Here is a 22,206-nt window from a genome sequence, read left to right as displayed (position 1 = left end):
TCATATTCATTGGAGAGGTTGTCTCTGCCTCTTTCTCTCTCTCTCTCTGTCTCTCTCTCTCTCTCTCTCTCTCTCTCTCTCTGTGTGTCCTTCCTTCCCTCCCTGCTTCCCTCCTTCCCTTTCTCTTCCCCCCTCTCTCTGTGTGAGTGTGTATGTCTGTGTATCTATGTGTGTCTTATCAGATTCCCAAGAACATGCTAGAGGGTTATTAATTTATTTGCTTTTAAAGAAGGAAGCAGTTCCAGAATAGCTTTGATGAAGTAAAATAAAAGCTATTAGATGGATGGGTAAGATAAGGTATTCCTGTTCATAATTTTACAAGAGTAAAAATGTAGGGTCATATACTGTATATAAGGTCAATATATAAGGTCAAAGAACTTTAAAATAGATTAATTGCAACTAAACCTACACACACAAACAAAACACACACACACACAAAGCAAATGGTAATAAATGACTTACATGTTCTTGCTCCTGTTGTCAAAGTTTTAAGAGCCAAATTTTCAACATCTTCTACAAGAAAAAATATTAAAGCATTTAGAGTAAATCCTAGTCATTCTTTGAAATAGCATGAAATTAAACCCTAATGAAAATTCAGTATACACAACAAAACCCTATTGTTTTAAAGGCACTTTTTGAGGTATTAGATATTCCACTTGTAGAGGATAGACGCTGTACATAGATAAATAATGAGTATCACATCCAGCCCTTAATATAAAAAAAAAACACTGGAAACGGAAGAGTTAATAGATCCACTAAAAAATGTAGAAAGCATCGAAATGTCCTCCTAAAACCAGCAGGGGGTGTTGTTACTGGGTTGTGGTTGTCAAATTCCTGCAAGGCATGACCTTGGAAAAATTCTGACAATCTTGCCTGGCATTGATTACATGATTTTAGGTTCTCTCCATTTCTTCTTTCTTTCCTTACCAAGAGAGTCACCCTCTGCTTCATATTTTTTTAAAAAATTGAAGAACAGAGGGATGAAACTTGAAATGCAAACATTCCCCCCTCCCTGCAAAAATTTTATAGTTCCAATTTACACCAAGTTCGCACTACCTGGAGCAATCTTGATTTCCACTAAGACTTCAGAGTTCTCCTTGTAATCCATTAGTCACTTCCCTTAAGAATCAATCTTTATAGCCAACGGGGTAAAATAGGCCCAGATGTGTATGTAATGTTAGATGCTCTCACATATACCTGGAAATCATTCTTTTTCCTCTTTTAAAAATTCTTAGAAAGTGTAGAATGAGACACACACACACACACACACACACACACACACACACACACAAACAGAGAGAAAGAGAGAGAGAGAACCTTGATCATAGAAATGGTTATATAATGTGTAGCTAATGTATAATTGTGGTATCGTTCTAATTGGTATTTTCAATAAAATAACCTAACTGCTTGCTTGTTTTATCTTCAGGACAGTGATTATGCCAATCACATCTGAGTTCAACCCTGACTTTGTATTAGTATCAGCTGGCTTTGATGCTGTGGAAGGACATGAACCTCCTCTGGGCGGGTACAAAGTGACAGCTCAATGTATGTATTCATTTTTCTTTTTTAAAAAAAATCCCTGTGCGCTGACATTATTTTAGGCAATTTCATGTAGTTCTTTCTTATTTTGACCAGATTGCTGTCGTACATGTGAATTCAACAAGCCAAACTAAGCCAATCTGAGAAAACTTTGTATAGAAAATACTTAATTTCTATTTTTCCCAAAGATTCTTTCCCCTACAGAGTAGGTTTTATTTTTCCATCTCATTTAAATGTTGTTGTTATCAGTGATATTTTATTAATACTGAAAGTGTTTCTGAAATCTCCTATACAAACAGCATTTTTCCTAGGTTTCCTATCCAAGCCCATGGAAACTCACCAGGTTGTATTCTCTTGCATTGCAGTTGGAGTGTGAGAAACTAAGAAGGTTTATGACAGCTGAAAATATAATTGCACAATGGAAAACAGGATGTTCATGCACACACTTAATATCAGTTTTTTGTTAGTAGTAGGAGTGCAGAGAATGAAAACAGGCAAATGCCACTTAAAAGCAAATGTGGAAAATTACAGGCCAGATTAGTATCACAGAGAGAAACATGAGAAAAGAGAATGCTTCATCTGAACCCAAGAGAAATATCAATTTGGGAATCAGTTTCAAAAGCCAGAGAGTATCAACTTTATTATATTTTTAATATATGTATATATTTAGTTCTGCAATATTTAGTTCTAGCTATCTGTTGTCAGATCACTGGGAGATTTTACCAAATTCATCCCTGATTTGGGCGATTCTGACATGTGACAGAATAAAACAAAAATGGATGAGTTTCAACCATATCATCATGGCGATTATCTTTTGACCACACCTTATAGATACCCCAGGAAGTGGTCCAATTCTGTCACCTGAATTTAACACTTAACTGTGCTTCAGCCATAACATATTGACAGAACCTTATATGAACCCTTAGTTGTCCTTCAGATGTTGTGCCAGAATTGTCAAAAGTAGTAAGCAGAGCAAAACCTAAATTGATTTGATTTTACATTTGATTATATATAAATGTAGTTAATATTAACTTTTTGGTGATATATTTAATAACATCCCATTGCTGTCCTAATAAACTTTTCAATTTGGTAGCAATAGGAGGTGTTTTTGAGCGCTATACCCAAAAATATATGTGTGGCTCTGGGCATCAGGTTGTACGCCACTCAGGTAAGGATGATTTATTTAGGATGGAACCATTGAGAGGAAATTTTGGCACTGTTAGAGTTGCAAGCATGCACATATCATGTTTTCAATAGCCTGCCATTTGTTAAACAAATATGCAAACAGTAAAGTAATTTTGATCTATTTTTTTAGCACGATTTCCCAATTGTTTTCTTTTTGTCACCTCCTTGAACATAGCAGAGAATGTTTAAAAACCTTAATTGCTCTAGTTGTCTTATCCTTGTTTAGAACTCTTATTCATTTGGCAGAATTAATTGACGAGAGATTTTTGTTGTTGTTGTTGTTGTTCCTCAATGCCCTACCTTATAGCACTCTCTTCATTTGAATCTGACTCATAAATATTATTGCAGGATTAGAACACTCGTGTTTTTTATTGACTTACACTGTCATCTTGTTGCCAGAAAGATCTTTCTTTCTATTGGTTTTAAAAATGCCTTTTAATTTGAAAAAGAGCTGACCGAATCCACAGCATGGTTCAATATTTTCTTCCAACTAGAAGACAAAAAAAATTGCAGAAAAATGCAGAAGAAATGTTAGGCATGATGTTATGTGGAAGAAAAACTACACCAAAAATACTAAAGCAGCAATGAAAAGAAGCAGTAATTAGAAACAAACTTCAGTTATAAAGCCGAACACACGATTCTTCAAGACCCACAAAAGAAGTGTGACAGTGTTATGAAGTCAGATAAACAGATTTCATAAGATTAACATCTAACTAACTATTGCCATTTTATTTCAGTAAACTGTATCATATGCACTGCAACAGATATTACCCTTGAAAAGAATTGCTAAAGTTCTGGATTAGACTCAAAGTAATTTTTATTTCCATACACAGCAATAGCTGATGTCAGTGGGAATGTTGTTTATAGTCATGGCCCACAGTTCTTTTTCCCCCCACATTATATTCTTTATCCAGCACTAATTAGAACATTTTCTTTCTACTGCCAGATATTATTATTATTTTCTTCGCTGTTAAGCTTTTTTAAAAACAGAAACAAAGGAGTGATGTTCAGAATGATGTGAAGTACCATTTCATTTGAGAAGGAAGATGCTCTATTACTCATACAGTTTAATGTAGCATATGTAGCTGCTTGGCTGTGGAAATGAAAGAGAGGTTTGGCACAGGGATATGTGTTTGGCATATTCTATATTTCTTTTTACGATTCTGTTTCCAATATTTCTGATCACCTATATTCTTATATCACAAAACCATTTGAATGATTCATTTATTTCCAGACAGAATCTTTAACATTGAATAATTGGTTTCTTTCTGTCCGTACTTAGTTTTTCTTCTTCTTTGTGTTTTCTTCTTACTGCTTTTATTTCTATTTATGCTATTGAATTTATTACTATTGCAATTTTTAATTCTAAAAAACTATTTTTGTTTTTAATTCTAGATCCTTTCCCTGTTATGCAAATGCTTTAAGAAATAATGAATATATTCTAAGATAAAACAATAACATTTAAAATAGAAAACAGTAGGTATAAAATAAAATATTATTTTATGGTTTTCCAGGTTTATAAGCTGATGAAAAAGTAAAGAAAAATTTAAAGAAATTAAAGAAATTTTACTAATAATACTATGAAAAATAGTTTTATGTTCATCCGTTCATTGGTTTTTATGCAAAGCATACAGAAAAAAAAATGCAAAGTGAAGCTGTTTTCCGGGGCAATATATCTGAATAAATTTAAGATGAATATGCAGCACATCTTTTTTATGACAGAAGAGCAGAATTGCTTCTAGTAGTTTCTGCCTCAGATGCCAAAACAACTATCACTTGGACAAAATGTTAAAGACATCATTTGCTGCTATGGATAGGGAGAAAGTGTTTAATTTAAATGTTAATCTAAATATGAAAAATATGCTTTCAAACCAAAATGCAGCTGTACTTCAAATGTAAATTTTAGGTGAAGATGAAGGCAACAGTATGCGTATTAGAGACAGTATGACATTAAAAATCTTTATGTTACTGGAAATTCCATGCAGAGTGTACATTGAGATTATATTAAAAATAATGGTTTAAGAAACACGTATACAAAGAATTGTATAAATTTTAAAGCAAAGTTTAACTGATGTAGAAATGAGACAAACTACAATTAAGATTTGGACAGAGTTGTGAAAATAGGACAAAGAAGCAGTACATATGTTTGCTGCCTTGAGTTATTTATAAAAAATAATAAATGTAAGATTGTAAAAAATCTAATAACAAATAAAAATATTTGATTCATTTATGTACTGAAGTATGAAACTTTTTTGGAAAGGCTTTCTCATAGCAACATTTTTAAAATTTGTAATTATTAATTTATATATTCAATGTTATAAAAATAATAGAAAAAGAATTTCCCTTCTTTTTAGTTTTTAAAAATTGCTTCTTTTTCTCATATATGAGATAAAGGACTTTTCCTTTCTAAATCTAAATATTTTCAATCCTAGTATTTTTTATGTTTTAGTGTTTTTGATTTACATGGGAGACACAAATATATACTAATATCTCATATACATTTCTTGTAGAGTGTGTGACCTTTGCTAGATTGTTCTCTTTTCAATAGGTTTCTCATAAAATGGACCAGATAAAGTGCACAGTGATACTACTTGATTGACCCAGGTAGTTATCAAGCTGTCAGGTGGCAACTGTATTGATGGTAAACAATAAAGTGCCAAACAAAACATTGAAAGTTGGGCCTTTCGGTCTTCCATGGGAAGGCTGAACTTAGTGACTTACTTGTTAAAACTTAGCTCTTGTTTCTTATCTTAAAGAAAATATTTGGCACTAGGGCAAAATAGAATAATAATTCATGGTAAAGAAAGATTGCCCAGAGTGAGGTTTGGTACTTAGTTACTGCTATATCATTAATGCTGTTACTAATGTACTAATGCATTTAATGTATTAGCTATTTAATATAAATAAATTATTAAATATTTAGCCATTGCTATCCATTTTTAGAGGTAACTTGCAAAATTATTTTTTCAAAGGATTTAACTGAATTAACTGTTTTAACTGAAATATAACCCAAGAGTTATATCAAAGGAATGGGTGAAAATAGAAAAATACAAGGGGACAAGCTGAATCACAAGGAGAAAAAAATGAAAATCAACAGTGCAATATTTATTAGATCAATTGTGATAATCAAAATTTCACTTCCAATTTTTAAGATCCCTTTTCCTGCTGGATGATGTGAGGAAGAGAAAAACCTAGCAATGTACATCTTTCCCACCATTCCATAAATTGGAATTTAAGAGAATTTATCAGAAATAACTGGATGAGTTTCTGATGTTATAATATAATATATATATAAAATATATAATATAAAATATAAAATATTGTTAAATGCATAATTGGGTATCAAAGCAAAAATAAATGCTTTCCATGTTTAACAATATAAAATTTTATTTATTTTTATTTATTTTATTACATTTATATACCGCCCTTTCCCGAAGGACTCAGGGCGGTTTACAGGGTGATTAAAAACAAAAATACAAAAGTTAAAAACAAATTTAAAAAAATTATATCCGTCCCTGAATAAATAAAACCCCAGTTAAAATTAAAATTAAAATTAAAATTCTCAGCCTGGGCCAGAGAGCTCGAAGACCCAGGTCTTCAGGTCCCGGCGGAATGAACGGAGGTCGGGGGCAGTCCTAAGCTCCACTGGCAGCTGGTTCCAAAGGGCAGGCGCACCCACTGAGAAGGCCCTATCCTTCAAGTTATATGATTCTGTTTCAAGTACCAGTCTTTTGAAAAAAAGGGAAATGAAGTCACAGAATATGGGAAAAGTAGTAGCTAAAGTTTTAGATGATGCAGTAAGTAAACAAAGAAATAATTAATGTATGGATGTGCTACACATTAGCACATCACAACTTATTATGATAGGCCTAATAGAAGTTGCTAAAATACTTACAAACATTTAAAAATAGCAGAATTATTTTCAGGGAGGAAGTAAAAGAAATACAAACTTGCATTGGCAGTTCTTTGGAGGTGGGGAATGCAACTTTTTATTTGCTTGTTCAGCAGCTGCATTTCAAGCTGTGACAAGCTGTTGACACTTCTAATCTTCCAACTCTGTCTAGTGGACATTGATAGCCCAAGAGGTGAATTGAAAGGCAGATTTTTTTCATTTAGGTACTGATCCATCCTTTTCTGTCTTGTAAGTAAGAGCTGATAAAACAAGTAATGCCAACCATAGCCATTCCAAATATTTTTTTTTGTTTAAATAAAATTATATTGAAAACAATATATCTAACAAGTTTTTATTCTTAAGAAGTTCACATCCTTGGTATTAGAAGAAAACTCTGAGTAACAAGGAGAACATAAGATTATTTTTCTAGATCTTTAGGTAAGAACACAGCAAATAAATAGTTTGTTATGCTATTTACTATAGGGCAGTTTCCTGCTGAACTTTTAAAAGTGTGAAGAATTACCTCAAATGTTTTACCAAACAAACACTTCTTATCAGTAGCAATAATCTCACAGCAACTCCTTGGCCATGGACTTCAAAAAACAAAGGTACAATAATCCTTAGTCTACCAGACATCGTTCTGCGAAAGACAGACATATTTAACAGTCTGAATTCTCTTCTGGTTTGTCACGTAAAGTCATTGGAAGCAGTCTATGACCTAATCAGCGAGTTCATCTTTTTTGCACTCTTTTCCTGATACATACCCTTTAAAGTTTGTATCATCATTAGGAATCCTCCATTAGCCCACACATATATTTCCTTTACTTCCAGCAATTAGCTAAGTTAATTTTTTTAATCTGTTTTAATTTTGAAACTATTATGAAATAAGGAAAAGGAAATATAAAATATTATAGAAATAGTTCCCTTTTAAAAGGATTTTTTTCAATATGTGCATTGTGAGCCACACACATCTTCTGCTCCAAATAAAAAATCTTATTTTATCAAGATGAGAATTTTACTTTATAGTAAGGAGAGTAATTGTAAACCCTGTATTTGCAAGATGCTGGAAACTGGAACAGGATAATCAAGTACCTTGGATATTTTTCAGGGCTCTAAGTAGGTCTTCTTGTATGTGATTTGACTGCAATTAATTATTAAAAATTAAATGCTCATGAGCATTAAAGAAAATGTTTTGGGGAAATCTATTTCTATTTCTAATTATATAATTTAGAACATATTTTGCCAGTCTGGACTCCCTCTATATATGTTAACTTCAGCTCTCAAAATTCTCAGCTAATTTAGGGAGGAACAAATTAAAAACCATTTCTATGGATACTAAATTCATATTAAGTGCTGAAATGCAACATATTTTTATCAGTTTTCCGTATTTAATATTCCGCAGTCTTCTGACCACATAAGTCATTAGTGAAAATCAAATCAAATGCAGCGATCAAAGATTAGAAATGTATGAAACAAAATCTATTCCCAATCTATATTTCAGTCTATTATCATGACAGTTTATGAATTAAAAATAGTGAAATCATTATAAAATTATCTTTTTAGTATCTTTATAATATCTATTTTCTTTTTTAAAAAATGTATTTCATATATTTTAGTGTAAGTTATTCTTTGTAGCCATTCTATTCTCCACCATAGGTTTTTAGTTGTGTTTCAGCCAATGAAGAGACCACCATAGCAGCAGGTCTATGAGATAATACAGAATGGTTGTCAGCCCATTGCTTTACAACTACATACTCTTCGTTTCAGTCTAAAATTCATTTCAGCTGAATATTGATGTTTCTGTTATTAGACCACACCTTCCCATTCCAGTTCCTTAAAGGTTTTAAAAGAGATTATTATAGAATAATACCTGTAGTTCAATTCAATAGGAAGGACACTAAATTGGGCAAGGAGGAAGGGAGGGAGAGGGAGAGGGAGAGGGAGAGAGGGAGAGAGGGAGAGAGGAGAGAGAGAGAGAGAGAGAGAGAGAGAGAGAGAGAGAGAGAGAGAGAGAGAGAGAGAGAGAGAGAGAGAGAGAGAGAGAACAAAACAAGAAAAAATGGGTCTAAGAAAAAAAATCAAGAAGATATTTGTTGTTGTTTCTCTGGATTGAGAAAGACAGGAAAAGGAAAGCTCACTTTGCAGCAAATTATTTTGTTCTTTTGTGCATTTCTGACAATATTTTGAACCATGAATCAGGAAATGAAATGCTATAAATAAAGACCCTCAAGCAGAGCTTTGGAATAAATTAATGTGTAATTTAAGCATAAAAATGCAAGAATGTCAGCCTGTTTTCCTAAATATAATTAGGATATACAGTGGCTTTTTTAAAAAAAGAAAGTCATTATTATTCAGCCCCTGATTTGCCTTTAAATAAAAAGCCTGCATAATGTTTTAAAGATCTCTTGTTTACTCTTTGTCTGAGAAAAAATGCAACTTATGTATACATTTGGTCTGTCCTTCACTTGTCAGTCTTGCAATCCAGGCTGGCACCATATCAAAACTACAGATTCATTGAATCATTCTATCACAGTCAAAGACATCTATGGAAACTGTGTGTGTCAGAATTGTCAAGATGGTAGTTGTGCAATATAAGCCCCAACCCTGTAAAGTGTTGCCCCTCAGTAGGGATGGAGGTTTAAGTATGTGTTCACAGCCACAGAAGACTCCTTTAGGAACTCAAATGTAAGGAATGTTGATTATAATGATATTTCAATTCATTAATTCTCAAGAAAGGGATATATAAACAATTCAAATGGATCACTCCTCCTAAGTTTTTTTTTTAAAAAAACCCAGAATCTAACTGGAACCATTGGGAATTAGAGAAATATGTGAGACTTGAAATTTAGTTGAAATAGAAACCTAGGTTAAAAAAAATTAACTAAAGGAGCACAACTAAAGAAAACAATCCCACCCTTCAAAAACATCCAGATAGCCATGTTCTGTAGCCATGAAATGTTAGCTATTCTTTGGGAAGGGGGAGAACAAAATTGGCCATGCAAATGGCATATTCTGTTTGAACTCCTTCAAACTTTAGGTGTTGTGGATTAGGGCAAGGCTGGCTTATCATTTTTTTTTCTATTTCTTTCAATTTCACTATATTTCCTGTTTCTGACCTTAGTGCAAAACAGTTGCAGAAACTGGAGGCTCAAACCAAACAAAAGAAACTATGTACTATCAGTAGCAATTCCTGCCATTGCAGAAAAATAGGATATTTAGTCATTAATCATTAAGATGTGGTTAATTATTTCATTTAGGGATAGCAGGTTAAACTGCCAAAGCTCCCAAAGACGAGCTTATACCCCATTGGCTTGGGGCTGATTAATAACAACTTCTATGCTACACTTGACACAGTCTCTGGAAAACAAGGCTGAACATTCATTCCTGAATGGATGAAAATAATATTCCCCAAACCAGGTCTTCCAGATGAATTGGACTATCATTCCCAGCACTTCCATCTTTAGAAATGAAAGAGTAAGAGGCAAAAGGAAGTGAGAAGGAGGAGTCTACTGAATTTTGACAATAACCTGAGCTTAAATAAAAGCCTTGGCACATACTAAAAATAATGTTTGATGGAAAGAGTTTATTTTGTTTTCTAAGGCTCTGGGGAATAAAATACTTTTCCAAAACCAAAATAGCAATATGTAAATTAAGAGTACAAAAGCGCAGTTTTATGATTTAGGCTGCAGTATAATTCATTTCTATCTTTCTTGCCATTGTTTTTAAAAAAAAACAGTCAGAACATCAAAGGAAAATGGCATGTGTTCTAAATCAGAGCTCCAGTGCCGAAGTATGACAGCACAAAAAAAATTAAAACTAAATAAATGTGCTGTTTTAGCTCTCATATTTTCCTCAGAATTGCTGCTTATGAAATCAGTTGCTTTAAAGACATGGAGTTTGGTTGGTTATTGGTTTAGTTCCCCTTCTAAATTCCTTTATTTGTTTGATCTTATTTTATAAACTCTGATGCTGGTGCCATGGTAAAAACATATTCCGTCTTCTCTCAAGAAATACAATAATAAAATCTGTTTGATCTTACTTTACAAAATCAGATGTTAGTACTGATATGGTAAAAGACCTCTCCTCTTCTCTCCTCCCAAATGTTTAATAACAAAATCAGTAGTCACAATGTTTGAACACCTGATCCAGTTCTTTAAAAGTTTCTCAAAGATATATGGAATAAAATAAATACTTGGGTTCAAAAAGATATCACAATATGTGTTAGTAGAAAAATATGAAATTCTCCCCTTCAATTTACACAGCAATAATGTTTTAGGTTACATCAGGGCAATGGCATTCATTAGGGAAGCACAAATTGTAAGATGGCAAATGGAGTATTATCTGGGACCACTTATCTCTAATTGTTTCTACCAACCCAGTATGTTTGGGCAGACTGGATGTGCACAAAACCCCTTTAATTAAATGCTGCCATCTTATAGGATCAAGGAAGCTTGCCTTCTCTGTCGTGATCTGCAACCTCTGTAATGTTATCCCCTCCCCAAAGAATTGATTGCCACCTTTTATCCCTGAGGTTCTGATAAGCCCCTAAGACTTTATTCTGTTCCCAGACCTAGAGTTAATATGGTTGCTATTTACTGGTGGAGTCCCTACTGTATTTTTTATTGTTTGTTGCTCTAGTTCAGGGGTAGGCAATCTTGGCTCCTTTATGACTCGTGGACTTCAACTCCCAGAATTTCTGAGCCAGCATAGCTGGCTCAGGAATTCTGGGAGTTGAAGTCCACGAGTCATAAAAGAGCCAAGATTGCCTACCCCTGTTCTAGTTGCTTTAGTCTAGGCTGCCTATTTATATGTTTCAACTGTTTTAATTATTTTATTGCTTTGGGGATTTTGTAAGCCATCCAGAGTCTTTTGTACAGGGCAGTCATATCCTCTAATCTTTTTAATTTAGTTTAATGAATCTGAGCATAGGTTCCCCAGACATGCACTAGAGAAATGCTTGCAAAATTACTGTATATCAGTTAGGATTTTTTTTCTTTATTTGCACACTATTGGATCAAGAATAGGCACAAGGTGTCCCTTTGTTTCTTCTCCCATTCCTAGTATCCTAACAGAAATGGGAACTGTTATTAGCTTCAAATCCATCCATGAACTAAAGCTTGACTTTATATTTCTGTAAAAGGTGTTTCATATTCTTGATGAGGGCTGATTATGGCAAGATTTATCTTATAGAATTCATGATGGCAACATATGTTGAATTTGTTTTCTTATATAGATGGTATCTACTAAATTATATGATACATTGAATAATTATATATTTTTATGTTTTAGGGTTAAATATTGGCCTTAAGCATAATATCCAGGTTGCAGCAAATTAAGATTAAAAATAATTGCCTTTTCTATATATCAATCGAACAGCTAAAGCATGAAATTGGTTATCCAGTCACTTGTCTTTGTGGCTCTATCTTAAAGCGAATATTTACTGAATCTCATTTATGGTTGTAATCTGTGCAACATCTTCAACTTGTCTCCCATTATATATTAACCCAGCTTGTAAGGCAGTAGGAAAAGATTCTGCCTTTGATTCGATATAAGGTGATTTGGGGGGATAACTACAGGAGTAAGAACTCCCTTGGTTGTGATACTCTCATTGTGTTATTCTGCCTTTGAGGGCATGTCAGGCATTTTCAATAGTCCAACTCTGTCAACCATTTGATATTTAAGACTTTATACTGGTTACATCACTTTCTGATTCTTAACCTTTTATTTGGTGCAGTGAACTTCAGTCCAGGAGAAGGTTTGCATCAGAATAACAGAGTTGTAAGGGACCTTGGAAGTCTTCTAATCCAACTCCCAGCTTTGTAATGCTTTTGATTTTCTGTTCTTTGGTATATATAGTTTTATAGCATTATTTTAAAGTCTTTGTTGTTTTAATTTAGTTCTGTAAGCCATATTATCATGTTCAATGAATAACATTGCAATTCTTATCCTTATAATCATCATGATATCAGGGACTTTGAGGATTGCAGCTTATTTTGTACAAACAAAATATTAGTAGAGAACAATGTATTTCCCATTATATGCAGTTCAGTTGAACTGATTGGATGTTGGCTGAAATCTAGCTTTTTAAAAAGCATCTTTCAAATTCCCAATATAATCCAACAACACAAAGTGTTTCCAACCTTGTCATGAAGTTCTATCCAAAGTTTTCCTTTAGGTTATTACTGATGAGGAAACTCATTATTTCTGAATTCATAAAATTAAACAACAATCTCAATCACTTAACAATCACATAATATTGCCAGGGTTAGAAAGTTGTAATAATTCACATTCTATAAAGAAAAAAAATCCAAACACTGTTTCCTTGAACCTAATCTGTCCTGAACATTCAGGAGTTGGTTGCATGCTGCTCTGGAAATCTGGCACAACCAATGCCTGTTTTATTCTGACCATATAAAATAGCAGCTTCATATGCAACACAATAGCAGGAAAAATGTAGAAGTAATTTTACAATTTAGTGATATACATGGGTATCATCCAACATAAGCTATCCATCAAATGTGAGAAAAAGGGATCCTGCTATGAAAAAAAGAGGGAAGGTTAGCAGCAGGGGAGATTTTTTTTATTTCTACTTTTCTTTGGTCTTTTCCTCAGAGGCATATTTTTTTCAAATGGATCTAAGCACAACAATTGACACAAAGTGTACAGATAGTTCTAGTTTAATGTCCACTTATTCAGCAACTAATCATAGTTATGACAGTGCTGAACAAAAGGTACTTATGACAATTCTTAATAGTTGCAGTGATCATTTTGTCCCTGCGCTCCCTTGATTGCTATTTGCAATCTTCACTGCTAGCTTCCAACAAGTCAATGGGGAAACTGACAGAAGGTCACAAATGCTAATCATGTTACCACAGAATAGCAATGGCATTTAGACTTATATACCACTTTGCAGCCCTTTCTAAGCAGTTTACAGAATCAGCATACTGCTCACAAAAATCTGGCTCCTTATTTTACCGATTGGATGGAAGGCTGAGAACGCTTCAACAGCAGATGATCACCTAACAATGGCATTTGGGACTGCTACTACTGCCATCGTACGTTGGTGCAGTCATGTGACATTGCATGTCACAACTGTGTCACTTAGCAATGGAGTTACCAGTCCCAATTACTTTTCGTAACCAAGGATTGCCTGTAAAGAGATAGATAAGGTCTATTTGGTTGCCATAAATGAGTTTAAGTCTCCAAAACCAGATCAATTACATTTATAATACCTCCAGTTGCAGTTGTTAATTACGTGAAACCCAAATGGTTGTTAAATGTGATGTCATGTGGTTGCCATCTGCCAACTCCTGCCAGCTTTCCCTTGTAGTATTTTATTGGAAGCCAGTTTTGTAATTGCAATCACATGACCTCCGAACATTGCAACTCATAATTGTGAGGTACCCAAATCATAATCACATAACTTTGAGGACTTTGTGAGGGCCATAGCTTTGAAGACCAGCTGAAATACAGCACCATTGTAACTTTGAATGGTTGCTGAATGAATGGTAATTAACCAAGGACAAACCACATGAACATCAGGTCCCCTCCCCTCAAAAGCAGATACAAAAGTTTGTTTTTTAAAAATGTTTGTCATCTTTGTGTTATGTTCAAAATGGATCTGTGCTTTGAAAAATACTTTTTTTCCCTTTCAGACTTTGTTGTGTGTAAGTATATGTGTGCTGCTGAATCACAACCTGGAAATAAACCCTAAATGTAAACTGTATGCACTCTCTGTGCCCTTTTCTGGATAATTTCCAGATTGTGTAAGGCCAGGCTGTTGGACATATAAAAAATTATCTCGCATACTGTATATTTACTGTATCTTTTTGGCTCAAATATATAATAATCTGTTACATTCATTGTCTTACTCATTCACCAACACACCATAGATAGTTTATTCTTTTGCTGACACACCCTGAGCAATTCATATAAAGCATACTTTTTGATAGCCAATATCCACCCACATATATTCACTTAGGAACTATATCAGAATAAAGGAAGAATTCATTTGTATTGTTTGGATCAAAATACATTGTGGTGTTTGGATTTAGAATGTAAGATAATTTGTGTCTTATTCATAGAGGAAAACTATATTTAGATGCCTGAAATTAAGGAGATATTAATTTCAGCCATGGAATAATAAAACATTAGAAGATTAACAAATCTGTAGCCAGGGCTTTTTTTCTCATAGAACGCTCAGAACGGAGTTCCGGCACCTTTTTTGGATGGAACCTTGTAGGGTAGGCAAGGCAGGTTGAATGACATGTGTGAGTTCCGGCACCTTTTTCTTTTACAAAAAAAGCACTGTCTGTAGCTATGTTTCAGGCTCAGAAGTTTTATTATGTTCACATCTATAGAACATAAAATGCTACTGGAAAACCTGCTCTACAAATGAATTTAAGTTTCCCTATTCACATTTTTATGTTACAGAGCTATTTTAAAAGTCAGTTCTGTATCTTAACAATACAATAAAGGAAATCTATTTCTACACCTATATATCAGTTCTTCCATGGAATATTTTAAAGGCTTGGTGCATTAATGTATGGATGGAAGACCAAGGTATTCTATGCAATATGCCTTGACTCAGTCTTCTGTTCCACTCCCACTGCAGAGCAAAAGGCTAGCAGACACATATATATGTTATCTGTTCCAGTCCATTGTGGTACCAGGAAAGAAACAGGAGATCACTACTGGAACTCCAATATCGCACATACTCATTTGTTTTTAGAAACATGCACTGAAGAAAATTGTAACAATTGTAAATTATAAAATGTAATGCTGGAATTTTAAGCAACTCATCTTTTTTCATCATTATTACTTCTAATAACAGGTCTATCTTACTATGATAACCACAGCTTCAAATTATATGTAGATATGTAAACTGCATGGATAAGTTAAGGCAGCCCCCAGGAGTCAACACTAATTTGAACACCAACACATTTAAAAAAAAAACAACAAATCAAAGTATTTTCATCCTAATACTGGTTATCGCTTGGAGGAGTGCAGGAAGAAGTAAACTTTAAAGGAAAAAATAGGTGTAAATTTAGCAGGATACTTTCTCCCAGCTCATACTTGCTTTCTGAGTGTATATCCTAGCATCCTTCCTCTGACTGTGTTTGAGGTTTTAGCAGTTATTAGTAGCAGCTATGAAAAACCTATTATGCTCTTTTAATTAGTAAAAATAAATATTTGAGGATATCCTGGAGAATATTATTGTGATGTTTCTTAAGAGCAATTTACTTTTAAAACCTTATATTCCAAAGTTTCATTCTTTAAAAGGGAAAACTTCTCTTTAAAAGAGATTACTGAGAAATCTTTTGACAATAACAATTTCAACAAATTGATCACATTTCCTGAACACCCAGTCAGTTGCTCTTGTATCTTAGCTTTTTGAAGTCCATGCTGATTGATAACAGAAGGTTTCTGCAATACCCTGTACTTGGAAAATTCCAAGTGGTAGAGCCAGATGTTACATCTGAATATCAATTATATTTTTTAGGGTCTCAAGAGGATTTATAATAAGCTAAGTCAGGGATCAAAATAGCTTCCCTGATCAAACTTCAATGGGCTATATTGGTAGGCAAGAACTTCAGGTTTCCATTGACACTTTTTTGTAATAGAACAGAAAGTTGCTCAAAATATATTATTTGGAAATTACAATTAATCACAAGGCTTTGAGGGCCAAATTTCAGTTTCAACATAGTTGCCTCAGTTTTGTTGAATTTCATCCATTATTTCTGCAATAAAAATGACAACAATCTAATTTTTGGCAGTTTATCCCATATGTCAGATGGATTCTGAGAAGTCCAAAGCCAAAAGACAAGGGGCTAACTCCTCAAGGTGTGCTGTAATTTCTAAGAAATGTAGCATGTTTCAGAGTCACTCTGCTACCACAAAATGAAATTAATTAAACATGATGGCTCACATCCACAAGTGCTTGCACACTATGTTCAAAGGCCAATGACCTTAGAGTTTTTTCCCAAAGAGAAAATGTTTATCTGTTTTATGCACAAATAATGCTTTAGGGTATAGGTTTATTTACAGGAATGATTCAAATTTATCAAATTTATTCATCAAAATTATCTATCAAAATTATTGATAAGTCCTTTTGTTTAGGGTGGTCAGGAAATTTAGCTACAAGGTTTCAATCAATTTAAAATGTTCAGCAGAATTCTATGACCAAATCAGATTAAGTCATATTTTATCACCCAATTAAATGATTTTTATGAAATCTGAAAACATGAAGAAATTCCCTGCCTCATTATCATTTTCAGAAGAGATTTCTATAACATTTTAGAATACAAGTTCATTTAAGACTTCTGAGTAACTTGCTTGAGGATTGCAATATAGTGGCAATTTTGAAGGGTCACAAATAAATCTGTAGGAAGCAATACCAGGGCAAGTGAGTTTTCTACTTTTGAAAAATACTGCTGATTAAAAATTTTCAGAAAAATCTGACCTGCAAGTTATCTTTATTTATAAAGTAAATAAATCCTTTCTAATACACATAGTTATAGAGGAAAACAAATGAACATAACATAAATTATTATGAAGAATGCTAGTATGATATAATGCGGTAAGAAGTACAAAGTGGGTTAGTTGTGGTCAGCTGAGAAATTGTGTGGGTATTTCCAAAATATATAATTATGTCAGCATCTCCGTCTTCAGAAATACTGCTTGAAATCTTGAAGATTACCAACCAGTTATGATAGCTCAGAGAACTCAATCTTATCAGATTTGCAGATGATACTACGTGGGCAGGAACAGCCAACACCCTAGATGATAGGCTCAAGATCTAGATGGATCTTGGCAGACTTGAACACTGGACCTTATCTAACAAAATGAAATTCAATGTAGAGAAAAGTAAAGTTTTACACTTAGGCAAGAAAAACCAAAAGTACACATATAGATTGGGTGAAACCAGGCTTAATAGCAATAACTATGATAAAGATCTTAGAGATTAGTGGACAATCAACAGTGTGCAGCACCAGCCAAAAAAGCTAATGCAATTTTAAGTTGCATTAACAGAGGGATTCAGTCAAGATCAAGGTACTATAACACCTTAGTAAGACCATACCTAGAATACTGCAACCAATTTTGATCTCCACAATGTAAAAAAGATGTTGAGACTCTAGAAAAAGTGCAGAGAAGAGCAACAAAGATGATTTGGGGACTGGAGGTTAAAACATATGAAGAATGGTTAGAGGAACTGGGCATGGCTAGTCTAGTGAAAGAAGGGCAGGGGAGACATGATAGCAGTGTTCCAATATTTGAGTGGCTATCACAGAGAGGAGGAGATCAACCTATTTTCTGAAGCATCTGAAGGCCAGACAAGGAATAATGGATGGAAACTGATCAAAGAGATTCAACCCAGAAATAAGGAAAAAATTTCCGACAGTGAGAACAATCAACCAGTGGAACAGTTTGCCTTCAGATGTTGTGGGAGTTTCATCCCTGGAAGCTTTCAAGAAGAGACTGGACTGCCATCTGTCAGAAATGCTGTAGTCTCCTGCTTGGTGGGGGGTTGGACTAGATGACCTACAAAGTCCCTTCCATCTCTTTTTTTTCTAATTCTAATTTTTTCCATACCTAATTTGAGGACATGATTATCAGCTGTCTCACAAAACATTTGCCCAGAAGGATTTTTTTTTAATTTTTATCTTATTTTGTGCCTTTGAGTCAGTCTTGACTCTTGGCCATTATGAAGCTCTTGGCAAGTCCTGACGTTTTCCTGGCAACATTTTCAGAAGTGGTTTGTCATTGCCTCCTAAGCCTGAGAGAGAGAGAGAGAGAGAGAGACAGAGAGAGAAAGACTGGCCCAGAGTCACACAGCTGGCTTTGTGCCAAAAATAGAGCTCAGTTTTCTGGTTTCTAGCCTGAGTCCTTAACCACTAGAACAAACTGGTTCTCCTGGTGCAATTAGTCATTCACAAAAGATCTATATTTATAACAAAAAGAAAGAAACACCATTGTAGCCACCCATCACTTTAATTTCTAAGGCTGTCTTAGAGGTGAGGGTGGAACCCAGGGAAATGTAGAGAACTGCAGGTCATGCTTGATGGTGGTGCTTTGTAGCATGCTAACTTCCTATTCATTTTCTTTAATTAAAATAATGCCAAAGTAAAATAGTTGGGTAAGAAAATCACCTTATTGACACCAAAAATATGATTTCATTTGGTAGGCATGTTTTTGTCCTAAGAACTATGTTTGGCACTAGATGATAGATAGTTACGTTTATTCAGCATAAAGTAGGTGTTTATATAAAACAATTATTTTCAAAACTTATATACTCGTATACACTTATATTTGAGGCATTGAAAAATAAAGCTTTTGGCAAATTGCTGAGATCTTGATGTTTCCATTTTTATCTATTTAATTTTCCATTTTGTTTATATGACCAATTTGTAGTCGACTCACATCCTGGTCAGTACCTCTTTACTCTCCTACCATCGGGTAGGAGATATAGAAGTATAACCAGCTGCACCAACAGGCTTAAGAACAGTTTCTATCCATGGGCTGTCAGACTCCTGAATGGGAAATAACTCCATGACTTGTAGGGCTGGCGGGTTGTGCAATTAGCTCACTTGGTGTAATTGTTGTCACTGTGAGTTGGGGGGGTGCATGTAGGGAGGCTCAGACAATCTCATTGTACATATGTTGTACTTTGACAATAAAGGTTGATTGATAGTTCTTCATATTTTAAACTATCATGATACAACTGAAGTAATATATTAACATAATATAAAAATGACAATGATTAAGAATTTTCAATCCTATATATTTAAATATGAGTGAGATTAATTAATCCAAATAAACATGGATATGATTAGGCTGATTATATCACCTTGTTCATTTTTATAAGTACTTGAATCAATCAGTTGTTGCACATTTAGAAGGCAACTATGGATGTTATACTATTTATTAGTTAGCTATAAGATCAGCCAAGTTGGGTTGAAGAGGTACCGCTTTAATTGCTATGGATTTGTTTAAATAGATTCTAATTAAGCAATTATAGATGAATTCTTGCCAACAATTATTGTAAGATAAATACCCACACAATGAGAAGACTAATTATTTAAATGCTATTTCATGAAGAATAAATATTAAAACTGTTTATTTAATACACAATTACAATCTAATACAATAAAAAGTCATACGCTAGAACTTTTTTCCTAATGATTTTTTAAAGTAATGAATCTTTACTATGTTACTATTTTTAAAAACTAAATGGTTTGAAATTCCTACCCATTGCCTAAAAGAAAATTATCTTTTATAATGACATGTTTGAATTAAGGCCTGTGGAAAAAAGTCTTTCAAAGAAACATTTTTACATGACATTCTTGTGATTGTATTCATTTTCATATTATTCCATTATCCTATTTGGGTATTGTAACACTCAAACTTTGATTAAGCTTCATTTCATCAGTATAATTTAAATGATATGTTTTAATATAAATGTCTACAGGAAAGAAGATTTGTATATACAAATGAATGTATATGAATGTATATGAATACATGATTTCTTAGCAAGCTATCATCTTGCAGTGCTATGGTGAGTACTTGGAATTTAGAGTATCTGAGTGGGATTATTAAATAATCACAAGTATTACAAATATTCTCATTCTTTTTTCCATAGACTATTTGCTGCAGTTCCTTGATTATTCTGTATCTCAAATTTTGGAAATTTGAGTTGCAAAAAATTAAGTATTAGGTAGGTGAAGGTAAAGAGGATGGCAATTGCTCTTTGGGGCCTTCAAGAGCACTAATCTTTTCCCAATCTCATTCCCAATTGGAGACAACCTGAATTGCCATGTCTCAAGGTGTTATGGCTGTGCCTGGTGAGCTACCTTTAGTCCTGGCAGCAGTTATCAAGGCATGTCATTCCAATTCATGGAAAGTGGTTGTTGAGTTGATAGCCTGAAATGAAAGACTCCTCCAGAGATAGCTGGCTGTCCAAGTGAGGTACCTGAGGTCTGGTTTAGCTTGGGTAAACCTTGCTTTGATTTACCTTAGACTTGGCAATGCTTGTTCCTCTAGCCTACCTGGGAGTATATCATGGTATCAGGGGACTACAGAATGTAAAAAGTGGACTAAGGAGTAGAAAGAAGGCTAGTGGTAAAAGTGGAGTGGAATGGAGAGTTCACAGTCAGTGAAAGGAGAACCATGACTAGTTGCTTTCTTGGGGGTACTTTGCACTTTGCACAAATGAGATCAGTGTGATATTGTGCACCTGGAAGGTATGCACCAAACTGACTGGGACCTGGGACCTCCATCAGGTATTCAGTGGATGTAACTTCAAATTCTACAAAGAAGAGAAGCAGTGTACAATGTAATAAATAAATTGGTAATAAATAAAGGAGGAGAAATAGCACCATTATTTGCAATGCTCACAGCCTGATTGTAGATGAGTGAACTATCATTTTATTCCTGTATGGATGTATTTATTTAGGACACCAAGCTTGATGACTCAGGAAGTTGTATTTTTTAAAAATGACCCAGTTAATTTTAGATGCTATTGTTGGAAGCATATCAATGAAAAATAATCAAGAGGTCATAAAAGAACCACAAGGATAAAGTGCAGAATACTGGTGGGTGGGAAAACTTTTGGCAACAGCCACTACAAAGGCTTTAATGAGAGGAAAATATGTTCTTAAGCAAATTAGAGAGCAGTGGGATGATTAAATGGTAAATAATGGTTATATACTGTCTAAAAGACAGAAACAATAGAATGTTTGAGAAGTAATATATTCTCAATTTGCTTTGTGTATCAGTTTGTTTCTGAGTAACTAAATTTATCCTTTTGACAAAAACAAATAGATCTTAATGGGCCTGAGGTAGTAAAAGTGGGTAGCTGGACTTATGGACAAAAGGATCTTGTCTACTTCCTCAGGCATTACTTGAATCAAGTTCAATCCAAATAGACATCACAAGTCTATTCCCTGGGCAACTCATTAGAACTTACCCAACCATGCTCCAACTCCAAGCAAATCTGAGCAACTTTATCTGCCACATAACATGAATATTCCTCATTATAGCCTGGAGATGATGTTCAAACCACCCCAATAGAGAGTGGGTCATCCTAAACAAGGCCACTAGAAGATTATCAGCAGATGTAATAAGAGTGGATAAATACCAATGTTTCATCATCCTTACCACCATCTGTGCTCAAATATATTCTATGTATTTTGCTCTGCCTTTCTCCAATTGTGCTCTGGCTATCGTTTCTGGAGTTTCATTTCTCAGAACTCATTAGAAAACCAGACAGCATATGGGATTTATGCACAGAAAGAGATTGCAGAAGAGCAATCTACTCAAGGTCTCCATCATATGCCTATACCAGGCTGCAGCCAAAGTGCCTAACTAGTCCTCGGAAAAAACCTGAAGCTCCCTCTGGAATCCAACAACATCCATGAATTGCCTAGTACAAGAGTTCCTAACCACGGTCCACTACTGGGCCTTGAGTGGTTTAGAACCGAGCCATGGAGGTAGTTGGCGAGTGCACATATACGTGCATCCCCAATTGCATAAGCAGTGGGCAAGCATGTGTGCATATGCTCCATTTGCATGAGCAGTGGATGCACATGTCC

The 22,206-nt window shown here is 34.3% G+C and overlaps 1 protein-coding gene across 1 annotated transcript in view; it reads left to right on the top strand.

The window, feature by feature from the left end:
• Positions 1-22,206, top strand: part of HDAC9 (histone deacetylase 9) — a gene marked incomplete at both ends in the record, with an annotated part of 190,569 nt that overhangs the window by 126,095 nt on the left and 42,268 nt on the right. The window contains one exon of the mRNA XM_081346258.1: positions 1,427-1,545. Within this exon, the coding sequence (XP_081202384.1) occupies positions 1,427-1,545 (119 nt within the window). The remainder of the gene's footprint in view (positions 1-1,426; positions 1,546-22,206) is intronic.

Source organism: Vipera berus, assembly GCF_964194415.1.
Source record: "Vipera berus genome assembly, chromosome: Z".
In the NCBI taxonomy this organism is placed as follows: domain Eukaryota; kingdom Metazoa; phylum Chordata; class Lepidosauria; order Squamata; family Viperidae; genus Vipera; species Vipera berus.
The sequence above is the reverse complement of the archived record's forward strand: the minus strand, read 5'-3'. Positions and strand labels throughout refer to the sequence as shown.